The sequence below is a fragment of the Bison bison genome, unplaced genomic scaffold (genome assembly GCF_000754665.1).
Source record: "Bison bison bison isolate TAMUID 2011002044 unplaced genomic scaffold, Bison_UMD1.0 scf7180017864270, whole genome shotgun sequence".
NCBI lineage: Eukaryota > Metazoa > Chordata > Mammalia > Artiodactyla > Bovidae > Bison > Bison bison.
The window spans coordinates 1,324,512-1,349,577 of NW_011494842.1; the positions used below are offsets into that span (position 1 = coordinate 1,324,512).

The 25,066-nt window shown below is 40.9% G+C and overlaps 1 protein-coding gene and 1 pseudogene across 1 annotated transcript in view; both read right to left on the reverse strand.

The window, feature by feature from the left end:
- Positions 1 to 25,066, reverse strand: part of BEND6 (BEN domain containing 6) — a 63,381-nt gene that overhangs the window by 32,208 nt on the left and 6,107 nt on the right. Inside the window, exons 2-3 of the mRNA XM_010848526.1 lie at positions 10,934 to 11,138; positions 5,369 to 5,546 (exon numbers count right to left, since the gene is read on the reverse strand). Coding sequence (XP_010846828.1) covers positions 5,369 to 5,546; positions 10,934 to 11,053 — 298 coding nt within the window. The 5' untranslated portion in view covers positions 11,054 to 11,138. The remainder of the gene's footprint in view (positions 1 to 5,368; positions 5,547 to 10,933; positions 11,139 to 25,066) is intronic.
- LOC104994980 lies at positions 6,636 to 10,344 on the reverse strand (annotated as a pseudogene).

Consider the following 25,066-nt stretch of genomic DNA (forward strand, 5'->3'; position numbering starts at 1 on the left):
ATAAGGCTTATAATGAAAAATAGGAGTCCTCTGCCCTACTGCTACCACTCTGGATTACCTAGTGCTTTAGAGGGACAATTTCTAATTCATTTACCTGTTTCTATGGTCATTACCATTACAGTCTTTAATAACAATAATAAGCATAACCAACTGTTCTTTTATTTTTTTCAGATTCATACAATTGTTTACTGACTTTCGACTATGTCATCTCTCAGTTTCATATTTCTCTCAGTCATCTCTCTCCTGGAACCCCCTCCACCTCTCTGAACCAGCTGCGTCCGGCCCACTGTGGAGCCGTTACCCTGGAGTGTCCCCTCACTATTAGTCTGGGGCTACTCTCTGTCCCTCTCCTGAACTGGACTACCATTTTCAGATTGACTTTCTAGGTTCACTCTCTCATTTAGAGGAACACACCCTCCCTTAATTTTTGAAAAAGGAAGCACAGGAAGAGCACTGAGCCATTGTAAGTGTGACAGTATCATAATTATGCCCTCACCCTTGGTTGATGGTTTCACTGGGTATAGAAGTCTAGGTTTAAATCATTTCTCCTCAGAATGTTAAAGGCATTGCTTAATTGCCTTGGAACTTCCAGGGTTGCTGGTGAAAAGTCCAACATCATCTGACCCCCACGTCTTAGCAGGTAACATGCCTGCTCCCTCTGAAAGCTTCTGGATCTTCCCTTCCTGGTGTTCTGAAATTTCACATTATTGTGCCTTAAATAAGCCTTTTTGCTTTTGGTAGCATCTTTTAGTCTAGAATTTTATGTCTTACAGTTCTAGAAGTTTACTGTATTTATTTTTAAGATAATTTCTCCCTCTTCTCTCTCCTCTCTATCAGGACCTCTTTTCTTTGGATGTTTGACCTTCTCTGTTTTTCCTAATCTCTTTTATTTCCCTTTTCTTAGTCTCCTTCTTGCGATAGCTACAAGACTTTCTTAACTTTCACTTCCAGACATTTTATTGATGTCTTTGACTGTTCCTTCCTTAAACCACCCTGTTTCATGGAGCCTCCCTCTGCTCCCTGCATTTTCTCTGTTTCCTGTGACCTTACTTTCCCCTTTGTTTCGGTCTCTGCATTACATGTTAGATGAGTTCCTCCATGATCACACCCCTTCCCTCAACTGTGCCCAGTGTCCCTGAGTTCATGGCTTTGGATCAACCTCTCCTAAGAGAACACACCCGTCCTTGGCTGTGGGAAGGGTGGAAGTTGCCGGCTGCACAGAAAAAATGTGAGACTTTGGGTCCTAAAGGGTTTTGATGAAGTTTTTCAATGACTCCTCCAGTTTTCGCACTATCAGGACTAACATAATCCTTTTCTCAAGTACAATTCTAAGCCTTCTGTAGTTCTGGGCTGGGATGTGGCTTGTTTCCTTTGAATTCCTCTTCCCCAGTCCTGTGCCCGTACCTCCCCCACTCCATCACAGACACTGAGCTTTCAGATTTCTCCAGATGGAGTCAGTTACCATTCATCCATCTGCTCTTAGCTTCTCAAATTTTATCGGCATCTTTTATCTGCTGTGGTCTCCTTTTGAGTTTTCTTGGTCCTTGTGGTTTTATGCATTTTAAGTTTCTTTTTCATAGGATTTCAAGAAAAGAGGGAGATTCACACATTTAACTTAAGCTTTGTTAAAAATCAGAAATGAAGACCAGCCTTGAAAATTCCCCAAGCAGACAGAACCATTTAATCACACAAACAAGGCTTAATTTAGCTTGTTTTGCAAGACTTAACTTGTCCTGGGCCATTTCTTGTTTTCATCTCTGAAAAATCATAAACAAAACTTGAACTGCTTCCCAAAGTTGATATGAGGCAACCACTGACCCAATTCCCTGCTATTTAAAAAAATTCTAATATTATAACCAATATTATAAAGAAGTGTAAACAGTCACTGCGTTCTAACTATATGAGCTGCTTTATAAAAATATACCCCTGAGCCTCATTCCATATTCTGATTTGAGTGCTCCTGATTTGCAAACTGTCTTTTTGATGTGAGCACAATAAACTTTTAATGATTACTACTTCAGTGATTCATTGGTTTTACTTTGCCTATGTCTGAAACTTTGACAGCTTTCTACTGTACTTAAATGAGCCTCGGCAAAACTTAATTGAGTTTTCCTTCTTGACTGAAATCTCTTTAGTTAATAGAGTTGAGTTTTCAGCTGAGGCTTTATTTTTCCTGGGTATATATTCACCCTTTACATGTAACAATTTAATAGCATTCTGTACAGAAGAGATATCGCTTCTCCCCTTCTCTATCTTACTGTGCTGGTTAGCTGTGGTCCACAGGCTCTGCTTCAAATGTTTAACATGTGCACTCAGAGCACACACACATCTGCTGTTCTGAACGTCTACAACGTCATATATGCTCTGTCATGTTTCTTAGTTAATAGGCTTTATAGACAGAAAAACTGATTCTTAGTTCAAAGAAGAATACTGCTGAGCAAAAGATGACTAACCACCGTGCACTCTTCTCTCAGATCCCTTTCTTACTTGGATTATACATGAAATTTCAACTTTTTGATATCGTCCTAGTTCCCAACTATAGATTCACAAGGAGACCTACTATGACCCACATTATTCTAAAACACACACGCTCTCTCTCAAATCCCCATCCTCCTTGACCACCTATTTTTTCCCATAGCTTTTTCCACTTGCTAACATATTATGTAATTTATTTAATCACTATTTTTCATGATCTTGATTGCTTGCCTCATTGGAATGTGAGTTTCACGAGAGCAGGGATCTTTTGCTATTTTGTTCACTGGGTTTTCCTAGGTACTTGCAGCAGTGCCTGATATACAGAGGACTTTATAAATATTGGTTGAATGAAGAAATGCATGCATGAATACTGCAGTGGCAGTTGGCAGTTCCTGACTCTTCCTGTTGCCTGAAGTCCACCCAATAGCCAACTGTACTTTGGTTTCCAGGAGTACATTCCAGTGTGTGCACATGTCGGGGGCAGACAATATTAATATGGAATAGAGGATATAGAGTTGTAAATACCAAAGAGGAAGCAAAGCAGGGGAGGGGGATAAAAAACGTTGTGAGGGAAGAGAGGCTGATAGTTTAAATGGAGAGAGTAAGTGAGGGAAAAAATGAATTTAGAGTGAAGTCTTGAAGTATGTGGGGGGGCAAACCACATGGATATCTGGGGGAGGAACATCCCAGGCCAAGGAGAAAGCTGGTACAGAGACCCTGAAGTCAGATCACCTCTGATGTATTCAGAGGGAAAACAAGCGGTCCAGGATGGGTTGAATCACGAAGAAGGATGGGGAGAGAGTAGAAAACAAGGCCAGAAAGGGAGGTGGCGGGGAGGTGCCTGGATCATGTAAGGACTCTAGATCATGAAACTGACCTTGGTTCCTCCCCCTGTCAGGTGGATGTGCACCAAAGAGTTTTCAGAGAACGGCATGAGCTGGCCTACAAGGAGCCGGGTTGCAACTGCTGCATATTGAGAGGGGACTGCACAGGAGCATGAGCAAAACCGCAAGACCAGGGAGAAAGCCACTGTGATAGCCGGGGCGAGGGATGCTGGTGATCCGGACTAGTCTAAACCAGAGATATTTTGAAGGGGAAGTTAGGAGGATTTGCCAAGAGACTGAGTGTAGGATGTAAAAGAACTACAAGACAGCATCGTGATTTTTGACTTGAGAAACTTTAACTATGCAGTTAGCATTAACCAAGACAAGGAAGAAGGAAATACAGGAGCAGGTGGAGGGGAAGGCTGGGCACATGGACGGGACAGGCTGACCTGGGATACCGGCTGGTCCTGTAAATACAGTCAGACAGTGAGTCGGGAGCTAAAGGGAGAAGTCCAGGCCAGAGGTACGTCTGAGAATCACCGTTACTGTTGAATTTAACCCCATAGAATTGGACATGAGCCCCTGTGGAATGCACTCAGACAGAAAAGAAAGGCGTCCAAGGGCTGAGCCTGGGCATCATTAGATATTTGGAGGGTAAAATGATGAAATGAGGCAGACACACGACCGGGGTGGAAAGCTCAGCAGCACCTGAGGACACAGGTGTCCTTGAAGCCAAGGGAGGAGAGGTAGCCAAGGTGTCAAAAGTAGCAGGCACTTAATGGGACCCTTCAGAAAGGACCTTTGGGGTTAGCAATATGGAATATTGTGGGCTGAACTGTGTACCCCCCAAAAAAGAGATGTTGAAGTCCAACCTCCAAAATCTCAGAGTGTGACCTTATTTGGAAATAGGGTCTTACAGATGTAATCAAGTTAAAATGAGGTAGGCCTTAATCCAAAATGACTGACATCCTTATGAAAAGGAAAACTGCAAAAACCTCACCAGGAAAAACCATCAGTTATAAAAATGCAACATTTAAGATGTAAAAAATAAAGAGAGAATAGCTTGTTGGTGGAATAAATATCTTATTTCCATTCACATGTCCCTGTTTCTACTTAAAACTAAGAAGCCTTCAACTTAACCAATAATGGTAGGAAGGCATCTGAGCCATCACTGTGTCGACCTAGCTCACGACATTGTTCTGTCTCCTGCCATTTCTGCAAGATCGTCTTCTTTATTTCCATGGCCACAGCCCTGCGCGAGGCTGCCATCCTGCTAGTATGAGGACTGGAACACCTTTCAGAGTGGTTCTTCCCCACTTTCCTTTCTGTGCTCCTTGTACTCATTCTGTACACAGCAGCCAGAGGGATGTATTTTCAAAATACACTGTGCATTTACCGTTTTATGTTGGAAAGAATGCTTTCCAACACAGAATATAATTCAGCTGTAAAAATAGGGCATGACGCTGAACTACAAATGGAAACCATAATTTAAAAAATAAACACTTAAACATAATATATTAATAGGTTCTTCCAAAAGGCATTATACCAGGGGAGTTTTAATTTTCTTGGGCCTATCTTTCTCCTTTGTAAATCTTCAATGGAATGTGATTATTTTCCACTCCTCCCAACTCTAAATCTAAAATTTAATATATGGAATGTTTAATTCCAGTGATTCTATAAGGGATCACCACAGGCCCCATTTTCTAGTGCTTCATTAGCAGAAGGGAATGAGATAAGTACATCGTGAACACATTGATGTATCTCTTGTCTAACTGGTCTTTTCTGTCTAAGCCTATATTAAATGCTCAGTAAATATTTGTTGGGCATTATTAAATGAATACAACATTTGGTATTTTGTAGGAATAATCTAAAATTTTCTAAGCAATAAACTGAGGATTTGATAGAGTGTATCCATGTTAAATTGTGTAATCATAGATTTTCTTAACATGTAGTTTTTAATTTTTTCTCTAAGGCACTGATTTTTTCATTCTTGACAACTGATTTAAATACTTTTCACTCATCACGTATTTTTCTTTTTATCTAAAAATGTCAATTTTCTCTAGGTTTACCTTGCAGCATGACCAAAGACTGTCGAAGGCGGCTGTTTTCTTTCCGGATGTTTGTTAGTTTTTGTTTCAGGCTTTTTATTTTTGTGCACAATTCCTCCTTTGACAGTTCTGCTAGAGGCTCTTCATCCTCACTGGAGCTTTCACCAGGCAGAAAGGCATTTCCCGAATATGGGTCTCTCTAAAATACAAGGCAGGCACAACAAAAGCATCAAGGCAGCTTTGTGGTTTCTCCTGTGTTCTGGATGCTGCTGGGACTTAATCAGACCTACAGGCTCCTGCTCTCCCAGGAGGGGGCTGGGTCCTTGCGAGTGATCTAGCCTCAGCCTGGTCCTCCACCATCCAGGGGAGCTCAGAGTAAGGGAGGACATCAAAGCTTCATGCACACATCTTTCTCAAAACAGTCATCAGGATTCTGACTTTCAACTTAATGTCAGTGAAAAACACAAAGTTGAAAAATAGTACAACAGAGCAGAAACAACCAGAGTGCTACTCAGATCTTTATAACTCATCCACGTCCTCCATTTTTCTCCCATTGCCTCATCCTCAGCCTCTCTGTTGAGACTAAGCCATGAGGCCAATTTGGGGGTTTATTCCACCAGAGAAAGGAGAGAGATTTACCCAGAACAAAGCACTAATGTTTACCTTTTAGTTTAAAAGATATTTTTTGAGGCCAGCAGGACAACAGTCTGAAATGTGTACACTTGAGCTGTAAAACCTAGGCTGTGTAGAGAAAGAAAAATTTTCTCAAATTATAAAGCTTATCTTTATATTTATATAAATCTAAATCTGGGAAATTACAACACAGAATAGACTTTATAAAGATCCAACCCTAGAAGCCTGGAGTATGATGTTTATAAAAATAAACTTCAAAGGAGAAGAGATAAAGGCACATGTACATCTGAAACTAACACAACATTGTAGACCAGCTTTACTACAACAATTTTTTTATATATAGAGAGATAAAGGCATGGCATCAAGAAAGTTCCTGCTGAATAGGAAGGGAAGAGACTTCCTGGGGCCGGGTTGAGGAGCAAGAGGGATTAGGGACAAGAAAGACAGAAAGATTCGTGTCTGCTCTTCCTGCCCTGACCTTTGTGGGGAATGGAGGCGGATCACGGGGTCAGGGTAGATGACAGAAACATCCAGATGAATGAAGGCAGTCTAGGCAGTAGGGTCGGCTCCGGGCTTCTCAGTGCATCATAAATGCCTTAAATGGGCTCCCTGTCTAGCAACATCAGGGCAACACGGTGCCTTTCTGAGCCCCAGATCAGAAATGGCCAAAAGGGGCGTGTGGCCAAATGAACCAGAGACAGTGTCCAGACCCCTCGGAGGTCAGGCAAAGCAGCTGGAGAATCCGAATGGTCTCTGTGTCCCAGTCAGGAACTGGGTAAGTGCTGGGGGACTAGGGGAACAGAGAGGCTACAGAGCGACAGAACCTTACAGAAGATGGCAGCGGGTTCCAGCACGGCAAACATCAGTAGACGGTGCCAACAGGACCCCCGGGGGGCTGGAGGGACCCCTGTGCCTCAGCAGTCGCAGTACAGGACACCCAGGAACCACAAAGAAGACTCGAGCCCAGGTGCAAGAGCAGCCGCCCCTCCGCAGAAACGCTGGATGATGTAGAAGACTCCTCAAAACTTGAACCATTTCTTAGAAAAAAACAGGAAGCGGAGGAGGGTGAGAGTCTAGTCTCACTGAGACTTAAATCATACCAATATCTCAAAGGGACTTTTAAACCCCGGAACACTCTGTAATTCACTGTCAATGGACAAGTTCAAATTCCCCATCTCCCCACTTCCTTGTCAAGCAGGGAAGGAGAATTGAAAGCCAGGTAGGATCAGTTATAGAAAATACAATTTCATTTTTGTATGTTTGGTAATGTGTACATTCAACCTCACTCCTTATTTTACAAATATACAAATCTATGTATGTGTATATATTTCATTATTCCATATATTTATGTGACATATATAATATATATACTGGTAATGAAAATGACTACTGTCCTATGTGGGCAAGTAGCTAATGTATTCACAGTAGATATATAAATTTTAAATTAAAAGATGATAGATTTGGTTAAATAGAAATGAAATATTTTTGAAAAAAAACTGAAGGATGCCTATTGAGATCATAATTCTATGCAGAGCAATTGGAAAAAAGTAATTGGAAAAAAAGCAGAGTACATGATCTAGTTCTTACAGCAAGTTCATACAAGAGAGAAATAAAATCAAGCTAAAGCGAATCCATTTGTAAACATCATTGGAAGACAAAGTTAATAGACAATAGATCTAGCTACTGCTGTTGCTAAGCCGCTTCAGTCATGTCCGACTCTGTGCGACCCATAGAGGGCAGCCCACCAGGCTCCTCTGTCCCTGGGATTCTCCAGGCAAGAACACTGGAGTGGGTTGCCATTTCCTCTCCAATGCATGAATTACATTTTCCAGACTCCTGGGCATCTCAGTGTGGCTATGTGACTAAGCTTCCACCAATCAACAGGAGTAGAAACCATGTGTACCACCACTGGGTCATGACCCTAGAAGGAACAGGCATGTTTTATCCTGCCTCAATTCTCCTTTTTCTACTGGCAAAGAGAGAGGCGTGACGGTAGGTGCTGAAGCAGCCACCTTGACCCAGATGCCAAGGCTATGTGTTCAGGAAGGTAGATACAGAAGATAAGAGGGATCCTCAACATTGTGGAGCTGCCATAGCAACCAGGACTCTGCTTCCTGTTATGTGAAAGGGAAATAAACCATCTTTATACACCACTGTGATGTTTGGGTCTTTGTTACAGCTTTTGCAACATGCATCCTAATGTAGATTCTATAAACTAGAAGCCAGATACCCAAAAAGTGACATATGTTTCAATTAGAGGTCAGGCTGTGAGCAAAAAGAGCAAAGGTATACCATGTTGGAAGGTCATTGACTCTTGTTAGGCCTCAGTGATGACACAGTTGATCCACGGTCACCTGCAATGCCTTGGAAGGCAGACCATGTGCTTATTGGGCCTGGAAAGAGAATGTGTGTGTGCATCAGTGACTTCCTGTCAGTGCTAGCTGGTTTGCAGAAACGGAAGACTTTCTTCATCCATTGACACTGAGAATGCAGCAAGCGATCTAAACTGAGTCCAATAATGTTAAATCTTCAAGGCTTGAAAAAAAAAATGATGTCTATATCTAAATTGCAGGAGGTAAGCCTGTGACCTAAGGCTTTCTCAAGAGCTTCTCTTTAAGTGCTCTCTGCCAGACACTAAAATCCATCCCGGAAGTAAACCTCGGCTTCAGAGCGTTACCTTCAAGGCTTTTGTTTCACACGGGAATTAACTCACTGCCAAAAGTTGGAGAGAAAAGAGGCTGGGCAGCCGTAATAAAAGAGGAGAGTTTTCAGGCTTATTTAGGACCAAATAAGATATGTGGCAGTAGTTACTTGCAAGGGAACCAAATAGAAAGAGTTTGATCAGCTGTTAAAGTTTTTGAGAGACACAAATTGCAAAAGAAACCATAACACTGGCCTGCTAGAGTAGGTGAACTGTTTTATCCTCGAGGAACCTCTGGACCGCCATACCTGCACTAGCAAATTGAAACATTTTCTCCCCTCAGTTACCAAATATATGCAATAAGGACATAAATGGTGTGTGTTGGCAGAGAAGCACAAACACGGAACCCCTGAGGCGCTGCTGCTGGGCATGTGCACCAACGCACACCTTCTGGAAAGTAATTTCATTGTCATACGAAAGCAATTACTCACACTCCCGAGTGTTTATCACAGAGACATTCTCACGCTGTTTCTTAAAAGGACATGTATATGGACATTTACTTTGTCATTGTTTGTAGTACTAAGATGCTGGAGGAAATCTATGTCTTCATCATTGGAGGAAAGCACATGTGAAATAATGAATGCTGTTCTTTGTTAGACACAATGAATCATGTATAATAGCAGTATAGACAGAAGTTAAAAGCAGCACTGATTGAAAAATTAGAAACAGATTGAGGTGTATATTATGATACCAGCATAATACTAAGTGATGTGCAAGATGATGGAGCCATAATGTTGTACGGTACAGCGTGATTTGTAGAAAGAAGACTGGAAACAAGCCATATCCATGCTAGGTGCCTGGATAAGTAAAAAAAGGATACACACGCCCAGGGGGTGCTGATGTACAGAAGAGAAAGTTCTTTATGCACTAATAGAAAGATCTGCAAAATACGCTAAATTAAAAAAGCAAAGTACAAAGCAGCCTATTTGTAAGTTACTCTGTGCTGAAGAGGGGATAAGAATATCTACATTCAATTTGCTTTATTTTACTGGGATGATAAACAAGAAAGCCAAACATGTGGTTCCCTATAATGGGGGCTGGGGGATGGGGAACAGGATGGGTGGGAGATGTTTTATAGGCACACACACACACACACATATAATATGATATATATATATACAATGATCATACTATATATTATATATATACTATATACTATATATACACGATATAATTTTTAGCCTTTTGATTTTTTAATTATCCAAAAGTGCTTCATTTTTTATTTTATTTTAAAAATCTAAAATTTTATATTGGCGTATAGTTGATTAACAGTATTTCATTAACTTCAGGTGAAAAAGGCTTCATTTTAAATTTCGGTTCGTGACTCTGTGCTTGTGCCTCCAACACTTTTACAAGGATTTTCTGTCCCTCTATAAGGAGAGACTGTGTAATCCATTCACGGACACACTTAGCAGACACGGACCCACCATATGCCCAGCTGAGATGTTTCATTTCAGGAAACCTCGTAAGATGTTTTGGTCTCACAGAGCCAACTTCTCAAAGTCAGCCTGGGCACATTCCACACGTGGATTTTGGTACTTCCCCAAACTTCTGGGTTTAAAGGTAAAAAAATTCTATTGCCAGGGGTTCAAGTCAGTCTAGCTTTATTAGAGGCTGTGCTGTAGGGCAGCCTAGGATGGACATATGCCACATGCTGGACCATTCTCCATGCCTCTAGACACCATTCCCAGGGGCTAAAATATATTCTAAACCTTAAGAAAAATTAAAAATGTATGCACACAAACACTTCATGCATTACAAAGACACACAAAAAGGCACAGAATACACACATGGATGGTTTGTCGAAAGTGTAGGAGGAGAATGCGAGTAGGGAATTCAGATCAGAAAGGAATAAATGAATGAATACAAGCAAGAAAGGGGCCCTGACTACAAACAGCAGTCAAAAAAGAAAAGCAGCTGGTAAATTTTAGAAGAGGTGTTCCAATGTCTCCAGTGGTTTGGGGAAGAAAAAAACATTTTTGATAGTTTGCTGATCTTTAATATACCAGGATATCAAGGAAAGTTTGAACAATGCATAATTGGCCACACTTCAATAGAAGTATGTAAGATGTCTTTTGAGTATGTTTCTAATTCAACTTGTTCAATAATAAAAAGATAACATGAAATTTTATTCCTTCAGTTGAATAAAGAATTAAAGGGAAGAATAAATTGAGACAAGAGGGGGAAATGCACCAGTAAATTGAGAAAGGAATTGTGGAGTCGCGGTGGACCCCCAGCAGCAGCACACCCACCTGGGCTTTGTCTGGGTCACTGTTCACGTTCTCTGAGTCCATCGGCTCCGTCCTTTTCCTCTTTCCTTTTCTGAGAGCTTGGGAATCAGTGGTTTCCTCTGTTTGAAAGATCTTCTGCATTTTCTTAGTTAGTTACCAAAGGTTTTGTGAAATTGTGGGAGGAGGGAAAGCCCATGAGATGGGGATACGCTGTTAATATTTTGCCCTAAAATGAAAAACGAGAGAAAAACATGGTTTGAAAAGATCCATGCACCCCTGTGTTTATTGCAGCACTGTTTACAGTAGCCAAGACATGGAAGCAACCTAAATGTCATCAACAAAGGAATGGATAAAGGAGATATGGTACATATATACAACAGACTACTGCTGCTGCTGCTGCTAAGTCGCTTCAGTCGTGTCTGACTCTGTGCGACCCCATAGACGGCAGCCCACCAGGCTCCCCCGTCCCTGGGATCTCCAGGCAAGAACACTGGAGTGGGTTGCCATTTCCTTTTCCAATGCATCAAAGTGAAAAAATAAAGTGAAGTTGCTCAGTCGTGTCCGACTCCTAGTGACCCCATGGACTACAGCCCAGCAGGCCCCTCTGTCCATGGGATTTTCCAGGCAAGAATACTGGAGTGGGGTGCCATTGCCTTCTTCACAACGGACTACTAGTCAGCCATAAAAAAGAACAAAATAATGCCATTTGCACCAACATGGATGGACCTGGAGATTATCACACTAAGTGAAGTAACATAGAGCAACACAAATATATGATATCAATTATATGCAGAATCGAAAAAGAAAATATACAGATGAACTTATTAAAAACCAGAAACAGACTCACAAACTTAGAGAATGAACTTGTGGTTACCAGGCAGTAAGTGAGAGAGGGTAGGTTGGGAGTTTGAGATTGACACTGCTTGAGTTTGAGATTGAGTACACACTGCTTGCTATGTTTAAAATAAAATACCTTTCCATAAAAAACAAATAAACAGAAAAAATGAAAGCATATGTAGGTATGTATAAAATTGTAACATTTTTCTATCTTTACTAGACTGTTGAATAAAGTTAATACAATCTAAAAAAGTAGGGATATTTTGAGATGTTTGGTCATATATGAAATAAAAAAGAAAAAGCAAAGGGATACATAATATGTTTGTAACTGTATGTTTCGTAAAGGCACTAGCCACTCAAGTGAACTAGTTTACTCAATACTTCCTGTCGTTCTTCTCCCACGAGCCTATTTAGGACACACTTCCACTCAATTCAAAATCACGAGGATGTCATGTTTCCAATATGTGGGATGCAGGAAGTTGTCACTTATAAAATTAAATAGTATAATTTTTTCCCCATCTTTACAAGTTTTTTCTTGTCAGTTATGAGGAGTCTAAGTAGAAAGATTACAAAATGATGCAAATGAGGACGGAAGTTATATACCTTTAGGAAAAAGACATTAAAGATAGCAGATCTCATCAGGACCAAAATATTCCAAGGGAGATCAATAATGGCCTAGAAATTGGTCCTTTTTTTTTTTTCTGAAACCTCTAAAGTTTGGAGATGGAATATCTTCTTTGGTATAAACTTAAGAATAGTACTATAAAGAATGAGGGCAAATTTCAAAGGTAATAGACTTCATAAAAATTTTAAGGGAGAATCATTTTTTCAAAATGTGATAAAGCAGACGATAGTGTTTAAGTTGAATAGAGTGGAAATGATCAAATCTATCTTTTACTGTCTGTGGATGATTCAGCACATTTGATCCGAGCATCCTTTTTACTTGCAAATGTTGGTTTGTTTTCATGAAAAGATATATAATTTATATAGTTGATGGCTCAGCAGGTCAAGAATCTGTCTGCAATGCAAGAGACATAGGAGACACGAGTCTGGGTCAGGAAGATCCTGGAGAAGGAAATGGCAACCCCCTCCAGTATTCTTGCCTGAAAATCCCATGGACAGAGGAGCCTGATGAGCTTCAGTCCATGGGGTTGCAAAGAGTCATACATGACTGAGGGACTAAGTACGCTTGCGATAAAACTTTACAGAAGAGACTGATCTCAAAGGGACTGTTAAACAGAAGGTAACTATGCTGCTGCTACTGCTAAGTCACTTCAGTCGTGTCTGACTCTGTGTGATGCCACAGATGGCGGCCACCAGGCTCCCCCGTCCCTGGGATTCTCCAGGCAAGAACACTGGAGTGGGTTGCCATTTCCTTCTCCAATGCATGAAAGTGAAAAGTGAAAGGGAAGTCGCTCAGTCGTGTCCGACTCTTAGCGACCCCATGGACTGCAGCCCACCAGGCTCCTCCATCCATGGGATTTTCCAGGCAAAGTACTGGAGTGGGGTGCCATTGCCTTCTCCGGAAGGTAACTATGCTCCTTACCAAATTACACCAAGTACTCCTTTGAGAAAATATGGATCTTTTACCTATTTTCAGAGAAATTAATTATTCTCTACTCCAAGCATAAAATTATATCCGGGATGGTCTTTCCAAGACTGCTTGGTTTGACTCTTTGAAAATTTAAGTTTTTAAATGCATGAAGAGTGCTTCAACTAACACATGGGACTAGACTATCATACCTCACAACCATCAGAGACCTTACCTAGTATCAAGTTTTGTTAATAATTTCAAAGACACAAACAATCAAAAGGCACGGGCAAGAAACTAACACAACATTGTAAAGCAATTATACTCCAATTTAAAAAAAAAGGCACAGGCAGAATGGGGAGAAATTTAGGACTTCCTGCTGGTTTTGTAGGTCCTTCCTTCTAGAATAACAGGTGAGACCTCTGAGAGGTGGGGGTCAGCTCACACAGGGGGTGTGTTTGGCTTGTGACACGCCTCCACTTTATACCTCAGAGCTGTGTAGCTCGCATGATCTTCTCTGCTGCTGCTGCTAAGTGGCTTCAGTCGTGTCCAACCCTGTGTGACTCCATAGACGGCAGCCCACCAGGCTCCCCCGTCCCTGGGATTCTCAGGCAAGAACACTGGAGTGGGTTGCCATTTCCTTCTCCAAAGCATGAAAGTGAAAAGTGAAAGTGAAGTCGCTCAGTTGTGTCTGACTCTTAGCGACCCCATGGACTGCAGCCTACCAGGCTTCTCTGTCCATGGATTTTCCAGGCAAGAGTACTGGAGTGGGGTGCCATTGCCTTCTCTGATGACCTTCTCTAGGGAGTTGTAAATCCACAGATCCTAAGTGTGTTTGCCATAAGCAATCTTAAATTGGTGATACATAATTATTTAGAGAGCATTCTGTCAACAAAGTCTCCACTTACAGTAAATCTCATTCATCTGGTTACTCAGAGCAAGGTCAACACACATTTTCTGTGAAGGGTCAGATAGTATATGTTTTAGGTTTTGCAGGCCAAGAGGCAAAATCAAGGATATTATGTGGGTACTCGTAAGTAAGAAAGAACATAAATCTTCAAAACTTTTCATTCATGAATTTGAAATGTTGTTGTTATTCATTCTAAGTTGTATTTGACTCTTTGCAACTCCAGCAAAGGAAGAAGGTAGCACACCAGATTCCTCTGTAGTCCATTATCTCCCAGAATGTGCTCAAATGTATGTCCACTGAGGTGATGCTGTCTAACCTCTGCCACCCCCTTCTCCTTTTTCTTCAATCTTTCCCAGCATCAGGGTCTTCTCCAATGAGTTGGCTCTTTGCATCAGGTGGCGAAAGTATTGGAACTTCAGCATCAGTCCTTCCAATGAATATTCAGGGTTGAGTTCCTTTAGGATTGACTGATTCCAGCTCCCTTCAGTGCAAGGAACTCTCGTGTCTTCTCCAGCACCACAATTCAAAAGCATTAATTCTTTGGCACTCAGCACTTTTTATAGTCCGGCTCTCACATCCGTACCTAACTACTGGAAAAACCATAGCTTTGACTTTATGAACCTTCATCGACAAAGTTGTATCTCTGCTTTTTAATACGCTGTCTAGGTTTGTCATAGTTTTCCTTCCAAGGAGCAAGCATCTTTTAATTTCATGGCTGCAGTCACCATCTGCACTGATTTTGAAGCCCAGGAAATTACAATCTGTCACTGCTTCCACTTTTTCCTCCTTTTATTTGCTGTGAAGTTATGGGATTGGATGCCATGATCTTAATTTTTCTGATGTTGAGTTTCAAGCCAGCTTTTTCACTCTCCTCTTTCACCCTCATGAAGAGACTCTTTAGTTCCTCTTTACTTTCTGCCATCAGAGTGGTATCATCTACATATCTGAAGTAGTCGATATTTCTCTTGGCAATGTTGATTCCAACTTACGATTCATCCAGCATGGCATTTCTCATGATGTACTATGCATATTTGAAACTAAACTAATAATAATTGAGTACAATTTTTTGTAAGATAGGCCTAGGGAGAATGGAATTTTTAAAAATCTTGTTTAGTTAGTGTTCAACGTTTTCCCTTTTCTTTTTTCCTTCCTTCCCTTTTCCTTTTCAAAATTAAAGTCAAACGCTCACTTGCTAACGCTGACGTGTTATCAGAGTTTATATAAATTTTGTGATCTTGGGTTAGGCAACGATTTCATAGATATGAACAAAAACATTATTTTCACAAATGATACCATCAAGAAAGTAAAAAGAAAACTTATACAATGGAAGGAAATATTTGAAAGTAGATCTCATAAGGGACTTGAATACAGGATATCTAAAAACTTTTACAACACAATAATACAAAGATGAATGACCCAGCTTTTTTTAAACAAAGGATAATAAAAATTATTATTTTTAAATAAAAAATAAATCCTTTTTTAAACAAAGGATTTAAACAGACATTACTTCAATGAAGATAAACAATGAATAACCCAGTGTTATTAATCACTACACAAATGCTCATAAAAATTACAGTAAGATTCCTCTTCATATCCACTGAGATGGCTATAACCAAAAAAGACAAAAAACAAAAAGTTTTGGTACTGATGTGGAGAAATTGGAACCCTTATGGTACAGATGTGGAGAAACTGGAATCCCACTCTTGCTGGTGGGATTGTAAAAATAGAGCATGCATTTTGGAAAACAGTCTGGCAGTTCTCCCAAAAGTTAACTATTGCATCACCATATGACACATCAGTTTCTCTCCTAAGTATGTATCCAGCAGAAGTGAAACCATACTTCAAAACAAAAATTTGTACTCAAATGTTCACAGCGGTATTAGCCGTAACAGCTAAAAAGTAGAAAAACCCAGAAGTGTATCAACTTCGGACTAGACGAATAAAAGTAAGTACATTCTTACTGTGAAATATGATTCAGCAACAAGAAGAAATGAAGTTCTGATACATGCTACAACATACATGAGCCTTGGAAACCTTATGCTAAGTTGAGGACATCAATCTCAAAAGATCGCACATTGTATGATTACGTTTCTAAGAAATGTCAAGAATTGTCAAATTTCTAGAAACAAAAATACATTAGTGGTTTCTTAGAGGTGAAAGATTGGTGGATGGGGAAAGGAATGCCTGTTGATGGGTTTCTTTTAAAAAAGGCAAAAATATGTTTAAAAATTAAAAAAAATTTTTTTTGGCCAAGCCATGTGACATGTGGGATCTTAGTTCCCCAACGAGAGACTGAACCCATAAGCCCTGCACTTGAAGCACAGACTCTTAACCAATGGACCACAGGGGAGGCCCCAAAAGTATTTTTTAAAAACTGGATTGTGGTGGTTGTTGCACAAACCCTGTGAATAAAACAAATAATAATAAAAATAAAACTCCACGTTGAACTGTGTACTTCAAATGGGTGAATTGCATTTAAATAATAATTCAATACAGCTATGTAAAAATATATATTTATATAATAGGTTCAAACATTTTCTTCAAAGTATCTTCTGATGAAAAATAAAATGAATAACTGTAGGCTTTAAATACTTTATATTTTCACAAGTTTTATAAATTTTTCCAACAAATCTTTTTTTGGCTTCACACACATTTTGAACCACCATCAACTGCATCACATCTTAGTAGATTCCACATCAGGTTGTACTGAATCAGTGTTTTCTCAACTTCTTAGGAATTATTCTCTCCCACAGTAGTTTCACAAAGACTATTTATAATGGCTAATTTATCAGTCACTTTAAACTCAGCAATTACTCCCCAAATAAACAAGAACAACTAAGCAATATCAGTAACATCTGTTGATTCATCATGAGCCAAGAAACACGCAGTCATTTGCTGTGTATTTTAATTACATTGCTCCTGATGTCCTCATTCCTTTGAGTAACTCTTTCTGCTGAAAAGCTGAGTCTTAAGTATATTTGTTTTTTTTTTTTTGGGCACATGCCTTTAGCTACTGCAAAAAGGGATGACTTCATTAACTGTCACTAATGGCTTTCCTTGCTAACAAACAAACCACCCAGAAACTTCCTCTAGTCACAGACTCCTTTTCATTCCTCATTTTTGTGAAAAAATTCTGTTGTGATATTTCACTTTAAATTTTCAAGGAGAATTCCCTGGCAATCCAGTGGTTAAGACTTCGGGCTCTTACTGCCAAGGTCCTGGGTTCAATCCCTGGTCAGGAAACTAAGATCCCACAAGCCACAGGGCACGGCCCAAAGTAAAAATAAATAAATTTTCTAATTGTTGTGACTTGCTGTCTGGTGAGCTGGAAATACTGTGATGAGTGTTGAGTTTGGTAATGTGTTTTTTTATATAGCACAGCTATAGTGTCTTGTATAATACACACAATGCTTTGCCATCTAATTTGGTAGCAAAATAACCCACATGCCACTCTGCTTCAGAAGCCGTGAGTCCAGATTTCTCTTTCTTTCTAGCTTTGGCATGACTGCCATGCACTGATAGTAAGAAAATAAAACGCAGTGTCATATAGTGGTATGACAATGTGCATGCCACTGAAACACTGTCCAGTTATTGCAACGGCACTGCACTGCGCGGCTGCCCGTGTGGCCTCTGTCACAACTACTCAGCTGTGCCCTTGCAGCACGAAAGCACACGGGCAGTCTGTACACACAACTGTGGATGTGCTCCAATGAAAGTTTATGGACACCGAAACTTCAATTTTATACAATTCTCACATATCATGATACGATATTCTCACTTTTTTTTTTCATGACTTGAAACTGTAAAAAACTGCTCTTAGTTTACAGGCTTTACAGAAACAAAAGGCAGGTAGAGGGGCAGCAGTTTGCTGAACCCTGACCTAGGGGCTCAGTTATCACACTGAAAAGGAGTTTAGCTGTGTCACACACTTCCTTTACTTTCATCTTCATTTCTTTTCCTGGTGAGCAAAACAACTGCTTTAACCTTTTCCTCTCCGTGCCTTACTTCACTGCACATTATTACTAAAATATTTAGAACGGTACTTGAAAGACATAATTTAGAGCCTGTAATCTGGTCCCATCACTTCATGGGAAATAGATGGGGAAACAGTGGAAACAGTGTCAGACTTTATTTTTTTGGGCTCCAAAATCACTGCAGATGGTGATTGCAGCCATGAAATTAAAAGACGCTTACTTCTTGGAAGGAAAGTTATGACCAACCTAGATGGCATATTGAAAAGCAGAGACATTACTTTGCCAACAGAGGTCCGTCTAGTCAAGGCTATGGTTTTTCCAGTAGTCAGGTATGGATGTGAGAGTTGGACTGTGAAGAAGGCTGAGCGCTGAAGAATTGATGCTTTTGAACTGTGGTGTTGGAGAAGACTCTTGAGAGTCCCTTGGACTGCAAGGAGATCCAACCAGTCCATTCTGAAGGACATCAGCCCTGGGATTTCTTTGGAAGGAATGATGCTAAAGCTGAAACTCCAGTATTTTGGCCACCTTATGCGAAGAGTTGACTCATTGGAAAAGACTCCGATGCTGGGAGGGATTGGGGGCAGGAAGAGAAGGGGACGACAGAGGATGAGATGGCTGGATGGCATCACCGACTCGATGGACATGAGTTTGGGTCAACTTCGGGAGTTGGTGATGGACAGGGAGGCCTGGCGTGCTGCAATTCGTGGGGTCGCAAAGAGCCAGACACGACTGAGTGACTGAACTGAACTGAAGATCCAACAGCAAATTGTTATTATTTGATAAAACTGGATTTGCCAGATTTAACCAGTTCAGTTCAGTTCATTCGCTCAATCGTGTCTGACTCTTTGCAACCCCATGAACCGCAGCACGCCAGGCCTCCCTGCACCAACTCCAAGACCTGTTAAGTATTCCTTAGTGATGGTGACAGATATGAGTCCCATTCACAGCGGTTGCTCATATGCTCAGGGTGGGGGGAGGGGGAACTGGGAAATTATTGATATAGAGCTCAGTTTTGCAAAATGAAAAGCAGTTTGGAGATGGATGGTGGTGATGGTTGCACAGTAGTGTGAATGTACTTTATGCCCTTGAACTATATACTTAAAAATGATTAAGATGTAAATTTGATGCTATGTGTTTTGGTAAAAAACGATGCTATGTTTTTTGTGTTTAGTAAAAAAATTGGAAAAAATCAGTTGGCAAAAATATAGAATTTTTTAATATTCTTAACTGTACTAAAATTTTCTCCTGCTGACATAATTTCCTTATAGAACAAATCTTCAAGTTTCTTCACAAACAGACAATTCATTTAAGACCAACCAGAATAGACATATCAGACCTCTTGCAGAATTTCTGCTTTTCAGTAGATTTCAGGCCACTGTTCTAATATCCACAAACAAGTGGGTCAATGTATATATTACCAGCCGATTAGCAAATTCAGAAGGGATATTATGAATATGACTGTATATTAAACATTATTAGTTAGTAAAAAAAAAATCGTGTAGTTATATGCCCTTCTTTATTTTTTACTTTTTTGCTAAAAGAAACCATTAACTTCCAGGTAGTTGTAGTGGGCAAGATTAAATACGACCACAGCCATGAGATTCTCCAAGACATGGGATTGGATGAATAATATGTCAATGACTTTCAGTCTTTCAAAGCTCACAGTAAATATATTCTGTATATTAAATATATTTATCAGATCAGATCAGATCAGTCGCTCAGCCGTGTCGGACTCTTTGTGACCCCATGAATCACAGCACGCCAGGCCTCCCTGTCCATCACCAACTCTTGGAGTTCACTGAGACTCTCGTCCATCGAGTCAGTGATGCCATCCAGCCATCTCATCCTCTGTCGTCCCCTTCTTCTCTTGCCCCCAATCCCTCCCAGCATCAGAGTCTTTTCCAATGAGTCAACTCTTCCCATGAGGTGGCCAAAGTACTGCAGTTTCAGCTTTAGCATCATTCCTTCCAAAGAAATCCCAGGGCTGATGTCCTTCAGAATGGACTGGTTGGATCTCCTTGCAGTCCAAGGGACTCTCAAGAGTCTTCTCCAACACCACAGTTCAAAAGCATCAATTCTTTGGCGCTCAGCCTTCTTCACAGTCCAACTCTCACATCTATACATGACCACATATTATATTAGAATTTATAAATAAAATATATACTATTATATTTAAATATATTAAATGTAATCTATATTAATACATTCTACATTTTGATCCAGAAAACACACACCTGAAGACATACCCACACACATACATCTAAAACAAAATTTCAGGAAATATACTCATTTTTACTGCATGTGATGCATTCTCTCAGTTTTTATTCTAGGTACTGTATTTTGTTTCATTTTAATAAGGGATGATCATAGCATATTAAATTGATTTCACAACTCACTAATGGATTATAACCAATAGTTTGAAAAAGAATATTCCAAGAAACCTTCAAATTATACAAAACATATCTGAGAAATAAGACATAGAGAACAGAGAACTTTGTAACTAATGAAGGCAAATGAATGTAATAAAAATATAAATTATTAATGCATTTAGGTTTACTTTTAATATGTCATTAATACAATTAATTCAGGAATTCAAAATACAAAAGCCACCTCTTAAACTGTAAGAAACAAAAGGTACTACATTTAAAGAAATTGCAAAATAAAACTTAAGTATTCTTCCAAATTGCCAAAAGTTTTGTTTTCTATACATATTAGTTTTAGAATGTGTAGACATAGGAGGTCCCTTTCAGTACTCAAGTCAGAATACAAACTGAAAACTCTCCTCTCAGTGAGTTCCAAAGTGCCAGGAAAATAATGGCAACATATTTCTAAATATCCAGTGCTGGTTTAATGCTGTCTGTGAAATGGGCTACCAGTCTGAGCTCTGCCTCTGGCAAGGTGGGACATGGGGGTAGGAGACGTCCATATTATTTTTTAAACTATATATATACTGGAGGAAGTTCCTCCTGGTTTCCCTACACCCAGCTGCTATGGTCAGAATGGGTGCCTCCCCAAATCCATATGTTGAAATCCTCACCCTCATTGGTGATGGTATCAGGTGGTAGAGCTTTGGGGAGGTGATGAGGTCATGAAGCGGTGGGGGGCCTCATGAATGGATTAGTTCCCTTGTTAGAAAGGCTTCCAGGGGATCCTTAGCCTTCTGCCGGGGGAGGACACAGTGAGGAATCGGCAGTCTGCAGCCGGAAGAGGGGCTTCGCCAGCACCTGACCATGCTGGCACCTGATCCAGGACCTCAGCCTCCAGAACTGTGAGTGGAACATTTCTGTTGTTTATGAGCTACTCAATGTCTGGTATTTTTCTATAGTAGCTTGAACAAAGAAAGACATCAACCTCATATTCTGCACTGAAGTCTCTCTGCTGCTCCTGACTTAGTGGGAGAGCCGGGTGCAAAATGGCCCAATCTCCAACTCTTCTGTAATGAGACAGTGAGACCACTTCATTTTTATCCTGATGTGTTCAGGAAGAAGATGTTTACAGCAGAGCGGTAATGGTGTGGAAGTCAGAGGCTGGGAGCGGTGGAAGACAACCTTCACCTGCTCCACAATGTCACCTGTCCCCTCTAATGTCTACAGAAAGCCTGTAGCCACATAGAGAACAAACTTGTGATTGCCAAGGGGGCAGGGGGATGGAACGATTGGGAGTCTGGGATTAGCAGATTTAAACTATTACATATAGGATGGATAAATAAGGTCCTACTGTATAGCACAGGGAAGTATATTCAATATCCTGTAATAAACCATAATAGAAAAAATACGAGAAAGAGTATATGTGTATAACTGAGTCACTTTACTGTACAGCAGAAATTAACATTGTAAATCCACTATACTTCAATTAAAAAAAGCCTATAGCCGTGTGTGTGTGTGTGTAGGACCATCTAAAAGTCTGCATAAGAGAGTATATGCAAAACTCAGAAGGACTCGGATAAGTTTTCCCATGGTTATAGGGCCTCCAAAATCTTTTCTAAGGAATACCAGTCTTTGTGAGTATTATTTTCCTTGGCTATTCCTCTGTTATTACTTGTCCCTTCACTCTACACTCTGATATTTATGTGCTTTTCCCAATTTATCAGAAACACAAGTGCAGAGTCACGCCTAAAGAAGAGTAAGAATCAATGAAACGTTCTATATTAGGATAGTTGTTAAGTCATGTAAACCATCTTCCACTTCACATTTTTTTTGATTAATGTAGAACATTCTATTTGTCTTGAAAGTTGACTGCAAGGTGAAATCACTATAATTTTAATAATTTTTAGACAAATTTTAAAAATTCATAAAATGTAATCATTCTGATGCAGGAATTAATGCCTATGCCTAAAAATCAGGAGTGATTCAACTTTCAAATATTAATCTATCTTATTGATTATAACATAAAGGACAAGCTAATTTCTCTTTGAAATATCTGCCCCATTCCCTGGTGGCTCAGCTGGTAAAGAATCCACCTGCAATGTGGGAGACCTGGGTTCAATCCCTGGGTTGGGAAAATCCCCTGGAGGAGGGCACGGCAACCCATTCCAGTATTCTTGCCTGCAGAATCCCATGGACAGCCCTGGTGGGCTACACTCCATGGGGTCACAAAGAGTCAGATACTACTGAGCGACTAAGCACATACCCTATATCCTATATTAATGTTGTATACTAATGAAATTAAGTGTATACCAATTACCAATGTCTCTATTAATTTTGTACTTTAATAGTCTTAAAAGTTTAGATCTGAACATAATTAATCTGCTGAGTCACATACTTCAGATAATTTACTTAATCAATTGTAACAAAAAAGTAGGTGCCCTTCACCTACTATCAGTAATTTTCTGGCTCTAATATTCTTTCACACACTGTTGAAGCAGTATTCCATTCCGTGATGAGGAAGCCCAGCACACAGAGTCCTGAGCCCTGTGAGTGAGGGCAAGAGGTGAACAGCGATCACACCAGCCAGCTTCCGGGGCCCCAAGACCCAGACCAGGTCAGCTCGCCTGGGCAGACCACCAGGAGGTGGGGCACGAACTGTGAGCTCGCAGTATCTCCTCAAAGTGGATTCCTGCTTCACTGCAGATGGACCCCAAATGAAACTGTGCCAAGAGCAGTGCAGAGAGGGACCAGAGACACTTTGGAAATGGCATTGTCTCAAGTCCGCTCCTGTGTGGAATGTGTGTATGTCGTACCCCAAAACCTTCCACAGCCTGTGGGGTCGGTAGGGAACCTGGAGGAGATGCAGCCACCAGACCCAGAGACGAGGACCCCTGGATGGTGGACTTGCCCACTGGGGTGAGGCAGTCCCGTAATGAAGCAAAGGGCCTCGTGAAGTGGGGGAGTGTGATCCCAGGAACAGGTCACAGGACCCAGCGTCCTGGGAGATGAGGGGCAGGGGAGCGGGGCTCACGGCAAGGGGAGGGGAAGGCAGAGTAGTGGGAGGACGGGGCTGAGCTCCTGGGGACGGATGGCAGTCTTCCACACCACGTGCACGAGTGCTCATTGCTTCAGGCGTGTCTAGCTCTGCAACCCCATGGAATCCTCCGTCCACGGGATTTCCTAGGCAAGAATACTGGAGCAGGTGGCCATGCCCTCCTCCAGGGGACCTTCCTGACCCAGGGCTCAAACCTGTGTCTCCTGCATCTCCTGCACTGCAGGCAGATTCTTTACCTACTGAGCCACCTGAAAAGCCCATTCCACACTTCGGGCAGGGTTATCCTGGCGGGATTCAGGGCCCCAGTTCTCAGACCCCCAGGGAACACTGGGTATTGAAAAGCCTCACAGCTGTGGCTTAAGCAGGATACAGGAGGAGTGGCTGCTAAATTCACTAGGATGTCTAGGAGTAGTTTCCGGGAGCCTAATACTAAGTCCTTGCCTCGCTCTTTTTAAAAATTTTTCTTATTTTTAGTTTTTGGCCACACAGAGTGGCACATTCCCTGACTAGGGATGGAACCCCAGCCCTCCACAGTGGAGAGGGAGTCTTAACCACTGGACTGTCAGGGAAGTCCGCCTGCCTCTGTGTTAAGCTTTAAGATTTTATGGAGATCCCTGCAGACTCTGAGCTGAAGACTAAATTCCAGGACCAGTGTTTCTGGCTCAGAATGGGCTTCTGCCTTCAAACATCTAGCTGTCTGTGGAGTGGCCCTGGATAGTTTAATACAGGTTTCCCCTCTCAGGGTTGAAACTGACATCCCAATAAAAGTTACTGAAGGAGCCCTTTAGTTCCTCTTCAAACTCATTTAAAGTTGCAGGAGGACAAGGAAGCTCAGAGCACACTGTCTCTGCCTAGCTGTTTCCCTGCACTGGGGAAGCATCCCTGAGCTTGTTTAATTACAGCTGAGAGCTTCCTCAGTTCATCCTAGTCTGAAGATGCTTCAGACCCTTCTCCCAGTCTGGGACGGGGGTGGTCCCTGACGTGATGTGATGCTGATGGATGAAAGAATGATTTGATGGTGCAGAAGCCTTGGTATATCTGTGTGGCTGTGTATGGTTCTGAGGATGCTCTTTTTGGTAATAACTCCTTAAGAAGCTGGTGAAAACTGTGGATCATGTCCCTCTAAAGAGATCCACAGTTTTACATATAATTTCAGGTCCCTAGAATCCTGTTTGTGAATCCCAGATTAAAGACTCCTACAGCACAGATAAGACCAGCAAGAACACACTTTAGATTTTTGGCTTTTGTCTTTGAAATATAAATTTTACTATATCCTAATTTAGTGAGTTTGCTATTTGTTTTCCTATTTTACTACAAAAAGTATTTTGGAACCATAAAGTCATGTTAAGATAAATGTTTTTTTTCTGTTCCTAGATCCATGGGATGCCATTACACCTGGATAATTTCAATAACATCTGGAGCTGTATGTTATTGACATATCTTTTACTAATTCTCAGTTACTCATTCTCTTTTCCTGGGTA